This window comes from Camelus ferus, chromosome 18 (genome assembly GCF_009834535.1).
Source record: "Camelus ferus isolate YT-003-E chromosome 18, BCGSAC_Cfer_1.0, whole genome shotgun sequence".
Lineage (NCBI taxonomy): Eukaryota > Metazoa > Chordata > Mammalia > Artiodactyla > Camelidae > Camelus > Camelus ferus.
The window spans coordinates 6385103-6394362 of NC_045713.1; the positions used below are offsets into that span (position 1 = coordinate 6385103).

At 42.8% G+C, this 9260-nt stretch overlaps 1 protein-coding gene across 2 annotated transcripts; it reads left to right on the forward strand.

Annotated features, from left to right (window-relative positions):
- The first annotated feature begins 1544 nt into the window (after positions 1-1544).
- Positions 1545-6848, forward strand: IFT22 (intraflagellar transport 22). Of its 2 annotated transcripts, XM_032459639.1 has the most exons (5): positions 1545-1696; positions 4871-4947; positions 5075-5164; positions 5435-5637; positions 5888-6848. In XM_032459639.1, the coding sequence occupies exons 1-5, from the start codon at positions 1652-1654 to the stop codon at positions 6034-6036; spliced, it is 564 nt and encodes a 187-aa protein (XP_032315530.1). In that variant the 5' UTR covers positions 1545-1651; the 3' UTR covers positions 6037-6848. The 2 variants fall into 2 exon arrangements, with proteins under 2 accessions (XP_032315530.1, XP_032315531.1); XM_032459640.1 differs by lacking the exon at positions 5075-5164.
- The last annotated feature ends 2412 nt before the right edge of the window (positions 6849-9260 follow it).

Sequence of the window (9260 nt, forward strand, 5' to 3'; positions counted from 1 at the left end):
TCAGCAACTCCTGCAACACAAAATGTGTCCCAGATGCAACCTCCACTGCTATCCTAGCCAAACCACCATCATCCTTCTCTTAAGCTGCCTGAATACCCTAATTGCCATCTACACATCAACTCTTGCCCTCTTTGCTCCACACAACAGCCAGTACTCACTTATAAACATAAATCAGATCATGTCAATCCCTTGCTCAAAATCCTCCATAATGACTCTTTGGCTAGCTCGTTTCCTAGCCAGTATCAGCCCCCCATCCCCACCCTCACTCCCACTGTGGGCCCCACTTCTTGGGACAAGAAATGTGCAAAGCTGCAATCTACATTTCACAGATTCCTTTGCAGTTAGGGAGGCTACATGATACAGTTCTAACCAAGGAGGCATAAGGAGAAACCACCGGATAGGGATTCTAAAGAAGCCACTGTTTGTTTTCCTAAGAAAAGGGGAGACTGAAGTACTAGACATCTTTTGGCTTTTGCTCTTCTCCTTTGTTTCTGCCTAGAAAGCAAATACACAAAGGTAGAGCAGGCATGCCAAAGATGTCAGGACAGGAAAGGAGAAGGCAGCTGCATCAGCCCTTGTATGCCCATCCTTGAATTCCTTGTTATGTGAGAAAAAATTACCCCTTATTTGGTTAAGTTGCTGTGGTGGAGTTTCTACTACATGCAGCCAAATACAGTCCTGGCGCAGGCTTCCAACCACTCTTAGAATGAACTCCCAGAGTCTTACACAATCTCTCCAACAGCATTCCCTTCCATTCTCTCCCTTGGTGCACGACCATTCCTGCACTGGTGCCACTGGCCCTCTGGGCTGTTTTCGGAACATGCCAAGTCTGTTTCCGCTGTGGTGTCTTTGCCCTTGCTGTTATGCCGGTATGTTCTCCTAGATCTTTCACATGGCTTGCAATGAATAAATATAAGCCACTAAAGAGTCGAAGAATGTGAAGGAGCCAATTTTGGATTATGAGTCAAGGCAAGACCTTGGTGCAGAGGTGACATTAAAGCAGAAAGCTGAGTGAAGACATAAATCACCGGATTTCAGACACCTGCACTGCCAGCAAACAAGGCCGAGGCATTATTATCCTTTTGATTTCTCCCAGATCTTCCAAATGACGATGAGTGGTGAATCCTTTTAGCTACTAGTTTTTCCCTGACATTTCTAGACTGGTCCAGGGACATGATAAATCGTTCTCAAAGTGGACAGTATCATGCCAGAGTGATAAAAGGCGTCAGATGCCTGGTAACAACCCCACCTCACCAGCTACTTGGCCTATTTGAGGTTACAGGGAGGAATAAAGGAGACTGGGGCGCCGCGATCCAAATCCTCCCTACAGAGTCCAGACTCGCAAGCTCCGCGGGGTTCACCGCTCAGAAGCGAATCTGGATCCGAGTTTTTTGCTCCCCGCCCCCCTTGCTTTGCCGCCCTCCTCCCATCCGAAGGCCACTCCGCCCCCTAGGCAGCCAGCGGACCACGCCCTTTAGGGGCCAAGCCCAACCCCTTTCAGGAACCCGCCCACTCCCGTCGGCCCCCGCGGGCTGCTCCCGTCTCCTTGGAAACGAAGCAGCCAACCGGCGAGGCGGCCTATGCTCCGCCCTGACGACGGCGCGAGTCCCGGCTGCGCCTGGGTGGCCTCGGGCCGTCGTGCAGGCGGCGGATGGCGATGCTGAAGGCCAAGATCCTCTTCGTGGGGCCCTGCGAGGTGAGGCCGGAGTCGGCGGGGGCGGTGAGCGGGGCTCGGGCGGGCGCGGGGTCGCCCGCGGGGCTGTGCCTTGAGCCTGGAGCCCCCAGGAAGTGGAAGCCCAGTCCCTCCGCGCCCACCCTGTTGTGCGCCGCTGGCCTCACCATGAACTCGGCGCCTCCAGACCTTGACCTGGCTGTACTGAGGCCGGAAGCCCCAAGGTAGTGAGTGGCTTTATGGAATTAGAGCCTAGATCTCACGACTCTCCTTTACGCCCGTGATTGTCTCTAGTGAAATATGTCTGTGGAACAAGAAAAACAGGAGGAAATACTGAACTATTACCTGGTCTTGGAACAGTTCGCTTTTAATGTGTGTGTGGTGGTCGTAGTGGGATTAAATCCACCTGTACTTCACACCGTATACAAGAATAAAATGTAGATGAACTAAAAAGTTAAATGTGTACAACAACAACTGTGGAAGTAGTAAACGAATAACTCTCCACCTTCCGCACTCATCAGGATTGCCTGGTGGGCTTGATAAAAACGCGGCTTGCCGGTCCTGGCCCAGAGTGCTGATTCAGTAGGTGTGGGAGGGACCTGAGAAGTTGCTTTTTGCTGATGCTGTTCGTGCAGGGACCACTCGCTGAGAAGCTGTATATATGGAAAGATGTTTTTAATCTTGAGACAGGGAGTCTTCTTAAACACAACACAAAAATGAAGAAACCTTAAATAACAGCAAAGTTAAAGGCTGGGGAAAATATTAGCAAAATGCACAACCAAACAAAAAAAGGATTAATAGGTAGAATATACAGGAAAATTTAAGAATTAGTAAAAAGAAAAAAAGAAAGAAAGGCAATTCAGTAAAAATCTAGCAAAGACTGTGCACAAGAAATACAGCTGACCAATAAATATGATAAATGCTCAGCCTCACAGCCACAGGAACACAAATAAAAACAAGAAGATGACAATTCGCCTATCAGATTGGATGAGAAAAGTTTAAAGGACTGATAACATTCAGCGTTAGGATGCTTGTGGGGGAAGGAGTACTTTAGGATTCTGTTGATGGGCTATAAATTGACAATGGGTTTTTTTGGAGATCAAATTACTAAAATTTGAAATGTGCATAGCTTTTAGTGTGGCAATTACATTTCTCAGAATCTACTGTAAAGACTAGTCCACGTTCCCCATGAGCAGTTTACAATATTGAAAAGGTGGAAACACCCTAGGTGCCCATTGATGAGAGAATGTCTAAATAAATTAAGGTACATTCTTACTTTGGAAGACTGCACAACATTGAAACAAAATAAGCCAAGTCCATGTATACTGACACAGAGAACTCTCCAAGACAAACTATTAAATGAAATAGGCAGGTAACAAAATATGCTTAGAATTATGAAAAGCAAAACAAGCATAGATGTCCTTCATGGAAATTCTCAAACATACACAAGGGGAGAAAGAACAATGAACTCCTAGTATTCATCACCTAACTTCAACAAGATGTTTCTGGATATAAATACCTTCCTCTCCCTCGCTCCTTTTCAAATTTACCAACTTTTCTATTCCTTTAATATGCTGTGTCCATTCCTGCCCTGGTGCCTTTGAACTAGCTGTTCCCTCTGCTTGGATGTCTTGGTTGATTCATTGTCATTCAAATCTCAGTTTACACTTTCTCTGTGCAGCCTTCCCTGACCACGGAATTCAGCCTCTATTGCTTTATGTTTATCCTAGTACTTATCACTAAGCCACCTTCTTATTTATTCAGCAGCACCTGCCACAAGGTAGACACAAAAATACCCTATGGGTCTAACAGTTTCTTCATTTTCCCATAAGTACCCTCCGCCTTCAACAAATTGTTTTTAGCCAACTTGTATATATAAACTTTAAGGGCATAGATGAAATACATAAGTACACTTGTATAATGTTTCATGTATTAATGTAGCCATATACACATTTAAAGGTACATTAAGATAGTATTAATTTGGAAATGCTGTTTTATTCCATTCTTGCATTTCATGACGCGGTTTTATTCAAGCCCCTTTGATACCCAAATCATCTCTACGACTAAAGCCGCTTTTTGAATCCCGTGACAAAGCACATCATCTAAGTACTTTAGGATACAGCATTTTTTGAATCTGTGTATGATTCTGTTCCTGGAAATGTATTCCAGCCCCAATAACTCTTCTATAACATCAGGTCATTTGTTTTATTCATTCATTTTATAGATAAATATTCATGATCTCCACAACACTTAACTGTTATTTTTAAGTGAGGCCACTTCCTCAAGAAAAATTGCTAAAGCAGTGTTAAGGCCCTCTCCTCTTTCCCCCACCACCCACTTTTTTTTCTGATTCTGTCAAGTGACCATAAACCTCCCAAACTGGCATTGACTGAGTTTGTTCTGGTCAAGCAGTTCTGGCTCAAAGTAAGGTAACTGAGAGAGCAGGGCATAATTTCAGAGATTTTTTTAAAAGGACTCAAATGTAAGAGATTCCCTTTCTTCTGAGGAATTATTTGGGGGGAGGAAAAAACTTGTTTTATATTCAAGCATATACACTATTTGTTCCATGAACTACGCAAATATATAGACAAGGTCTGAAAAACAGATCATAATCGTTTCCTTGGGGGAGAGAACAGGATGGATGGAAAGATGGACACTTTGGGCAGAGGGACGAGGAGGGCTGTTTTTTGTGTTTTAAATAGGGATGTGTATTACTTGGGTTATCCAGAAGAGGAAACAGCCCTAGGTGAGAGTTTGGCACAACCAGCCAGGAGTCCCCAGGCCTGGGACCCTGCTCTGACTTTGAATTTCTGTGACCTTGAGGAATTCCTTTCCCCTTTCTGGGCTTCAGTGGCTTCCTATCTGTGACAAGCTGTGTTTTCTTAAAAGATCTGGAGAGGAGCGAGCAAGAAGAGAGAAAACACGATGTTTTCTGTGGTTCTCAGAGACGTTAACTGAAAGCCAGAGGGGACATCAGTGTGGGTAAAGCCACCCATCAGGACAGCCAGCAGTGAAATCTGTGTTCTGTGGGCCCCAGAGGAGGCTGTGCCCGCCCAACCTGAGACAGTCCTGCTGCTCTCGGGGTGGCCACGGCCTCCAGTCCATCACACTTGATCCCAGGCTGGCTACTGGAGGGCTCACTTATGGCTTATTTTTCTGCTCTTCAGCGAAGATCTTTTATTATCTTCATTTTCACAGAGTGGAAAAACCGTTCTGGCCAACTTCCTGACAGAATCTTCCGACATCACTGAATACAATCCAACCCAAGGAGTGAGGTGAGCCCCGAAAAATCTGCGTCCCACAGAGTCCCCGGCCATTGCCCACCCCCGCCTTTGGTGCTGGTGGCGTTCCCAGAGTGTAATGTTTCCTAAGTAGAGGTGCTGCTCTTGTTTTTATCTTTAGGATCCTGGAATTTGAGAACCCACACGTTGCCAGCAACAACAAAGGCACGGGGTGTGAATTTGAGCTCTGGGATTGTGGTGGCGATCCAAAGTACGTTTGAAGAGCATTTGTTCCATCAAATGAGTCAAAAATCAGCTGCCCGCCAGGCATCTTGGACTTGGGCCCAGTGTTCCTCCTAGCATGTGTTAGGGACTTGATCAATTACTGGTGACATGCATTGCTCTTGAAACTTTAGTGATTGGGTTATGATACAGTGAGAGATATTTCATCAATGATTAATACTAAGATATTATTTTTCAAGTCCACAGTTAGAAACCAGAACCACGTACTCTTCACTCTTTATCCTTTTCTGCCTCGCAGGTTCGAGTCTTGCTGGCCAGCCCTGATGAAGGACTCTCACGGGGTGGTGATTGTCTTCAATGCTGACATCCCAAGCCACCTGAAGGAAATTGAGATGTGGTATTCCTGCTTTGTCCAGCAGCAGTTTTTACAGGATACTCAGTGTCTGTTAATTGCACACCACAAACCGGGCTCTGGAAGTGATAAAGGAAACCCGGCTTTGGGTAAGGAGCCTGGAGTTCTCCTTTCTGCTTTTGTCTTAAATGCTTGGGCTTGTAGCGCTTGTAGATCCTCTTGCCAGGTGGCAGTGTGGTGAAACCTTTCTCTGTTAAATTATATCAAGCAAGACACAACTTTATTTTTGGATTTGGGAAAGTTAAATGAATTGGCTCCTGTAAGACCCAGGTCACCTGGAGTTAGAAATCGCCCCTCGTGAAAAGTTCACGCCTAATTACCTCATTTTCCTTTTTTAAGTGCCACCCTTGAACAAACTGAAGCTGGTGCACTCGAATCTTGAGGATGACCCCGAAGAGATCAGGGTGGAATTCATCAAGTACTTAAGAAGCATAATCAACTCAGTGTCTGAGAGCAGAGACCGGGAGGAGATGTCAATCATCACCTAACCGGCCTTCATCTGGATGCTTCCACATCCCAAGTGATGTCAGCTTCTCTCCCAGTGCAGACCTGAAACCCACTGGCTGCTGCTGTTCTCTTGTCCCTGCGGCTGGAGAAGACATCTTCCTTATTTGCCCAAAGGTACCGGACAGCCAGGGAATTGACTTGTACCATCTGTTCTCTGCCCTTTGTTCAACTGAGAAAATCTTGTTGTTGAATCCTGATTCCTTTGCCTAGACCCCTCCAAAGAGCTGGAAAACTGAGGTGGCTTTTTTCTTTTCCCCATCAAATATGTCACGTTATAAAAATTGTGGACTTGTAACTGTCACAGCCCAGTGATACAACAGTGGTTTAATCACATGTATTGGTTTGAATATGGTTTTCATTCCTTAATCTTTACAACTCACCTAATTATTTTTGAAAAATATTAGCATTTATCCTCTCCAAGATTTTATTTTTATTGAGATGTCCTTGGTATCTGGATACCACATCACATCAGAAGGTGGAATACATATACATCTTCTAAAAAGCTTTCTTACTATTTTAGGGGAATTTAATTCTTAAATATTACTTTATGTAATACATGGAAAAACAACGCTATATTGTCATAACTCCTAATTTGTAAAAATGGTCAAAACATTTAATGCTCAGAATAACCAAATAAGGTGAGTTTACAGCTTATTATACAAGTGAGTTTGTTTTAATAATCTTAGGAATTATTGTTCATTCATAACTTTCATCTTTTATATAGCCAACCTGAAAATACATAAAATAGATCAAAATTTGATACAGGGGCTTTTCAACTGAGAGTGGGAGAAAAGTAGGGAATACTTAAGATGGAATATTACTCAAAAAAGAACGAAATAATGCCATTTGCAGCAACATGGATGGACCTAGAAATTATCATCTTGAGTGAAGTCAGACAAAGACAATGTCATGGTATCACTTATAAGTGTAATCTAAAAAAAAATGCTATAAATGAACTTATTTACAAAACAGAAATAGACTCACATACATTGAAAACAAACTTATGGTTACCAAAGGGGAAAGGAGGGGATGGATAAATTAGGAGTTTGGGATTAAGAGATGTCCACTACTATATATAAAGTATAAAAAATTAACCCCAAAATTATTTATAATAAAATATAAAACAGATAAGCAACAAGGACCTACAGTATAGCACAGGGAATTATATTCAACATCCTGCAATAACCTGTAATAGAAAAGAATCTGAAAAAGAATATATATACATGTATAACTGAATCACTTTGCTATACACCTGAAACTAACACAACATTGTAAATCAACTATACTTCAATAAAAATATTTTTTAAAGAAAGGAAGAGAGCTATGAATTGTGGAGACAAAAAAAATAAAAAAGATCCTTAACTTAGTCACATCTGCAAAGATGCTTTTTCCAAGTAAAGTATCATTTACAGGTTACAGGGAGTAGGACCTGATATCTTTGGGAGCCAATATTCAGCCTACCACAGATGCTGTTCACTGAGACATTCACGGAAGAGGAACAGGTTTGCATGGGGGCAGGAGGATGAAAAATGACTAGTTCAAGGTGATGCAACAAGTTAGGGACAGGGACAGAACTGGACCCCACGCCCCTACTCTTTCCACTGTCTTGTAACCGTGCAGATGGGTCCACAAGTGGACCTGGCTAAGAGTGTCACCCTTTGATACCGAACCTAGTAAAGCAGTAATAATAACCACAGCAACAAGAGCAGGGCAAATAAACATTTTTGAAGCTAAACCACCCAGAAAGTGGTCGGCAAGTATGTTGCAGATAGATACAGCATCATATTTCTTGAAACCAATCAAATGACCAAGTAGTATTCTGAAGCTCTATCTGTTGTAAAGAAAACTACAACTTATTCGCTTATATTGTAACTTGCATGTCCATATCTCAACATGGTTTAGGGAGGCTCCTGGAGATCACTATATGTTTTCTGGAACAACAGAAGACCCTTACATCCAAAGCATAGGCTAAATTCCTATAACATCAAGTAGAGCTTTGCTGTTCTACTTTGCTTGTTCTCTTTAACTGAGAACATGTAAGAATTAACAAAAGACCAGTACTCCTGATATCCATGGAAAAGGTAGCTGCATTTCTACCACTGAAGAAAGTTATTCTAAACTATGGCTCCTCTGTACCTTGCCTCCAGCCTTCCCACCTGATTGTTGAGAATGACATGAATACTCTGGCCTCGGCTGACGCTTTCTCAACAAATGTACCCTTTCTGTAGGCAAGAAATGAAGGATTTCACGTTTACGATATGGGCCATTCTTCCCACCAAAGTTAAAAGCTAATGGAAATGTTGTGTCTGCCAAGTATTCCCACTTCAAAAGGAAAGTTCTTGGTGCTTTGATGTGAGCAACACCTCATCTGTCTTTTAAAATATGCCTCCTTTCTCTAAAGCCTCAGCACAGATTTACTCCATGCTTACAGCTCTTTGGATGAGGCATAATTATAGATCTTAGACTTTCAGAGTGTTGTGTAAAAAAGAAATAACTCATCCATTTTATATTTATAGTCTTACCAGAGTTTTGTGGTAAGTACTTGATGCAAGAACCAACTTTTCTTTTTTCATCTTTCGTGTGACTTTACAAGGCCCGGAAAGTATCTGGGTGTGAGTTAACCATACCACATAATGAAGTATTTTGTTCAGAAGAATAAAATTCTGATTTTATCAGAGTATGAGGAACTTGGTTTCTACTGATAGAAACCCATTTCAAATACTTTTCGAGAATATTTTGCAAATCCAACTACACTCAATTTCTCACCTTTTTGGGGATGCAACTGTTAAAAGCAATAAGTTGTGTCTGCATTTTTAAAAAATAGTGACAATGCCTTTAAGATATCAATCGTAAATGCGATGAAGAATAATCTAAAGAAAATCGTTACATATGAGACTAGTGGGAGACAGTAGGTGAGAGGTCAGATACACACACCAGCCAGTTAGCATGGACTTGATTCTGTTAGCCGTCTAAGAGGCCTAAGCAGAGCAGGGGCAATTACTTCAGTGGCCGCGTGGAGAACACACTTGAGAGAATGTCTGAAATACAGCACCGAAGATTGGCACGAAGAGAAAGGGCAAGAGTCCGTAAGTACTGGGGCTGCAAACATCGTGCTCGAGTGGACAAGAAGGGAGAGGCTGGGAGGATTTGCAGGTGCTCGAGGCGTGGCAGTTAATCAACGACTACATTTCCCATAATCCTTAGG

Bases quoted from the DNA above. Each gene is read 5' to 3' on its own strand.
- IFT22 (XM_032459639.1), top strand. From the start codon at position 1,652: ATGGCGATGCTGAAGGCCAAGATCCTCTTCGTGGGGCCCTGCGAG. The intron at 1,697-4,870 runs GTGAGGCCGGAG...TCATTTTCACAG, and splicing joins TCTTCGTGGGGCCCTGCGAG to AGTGGAAAAACCGTTCTGGC. The intron at 5,165-5,434 runs GTACGTTTGAAG...TCTGCCTCGCAG, and splicing joins GATTGTGGTGGCGATCCAAA to GTTCGAGTCTTGCTGGCCAG.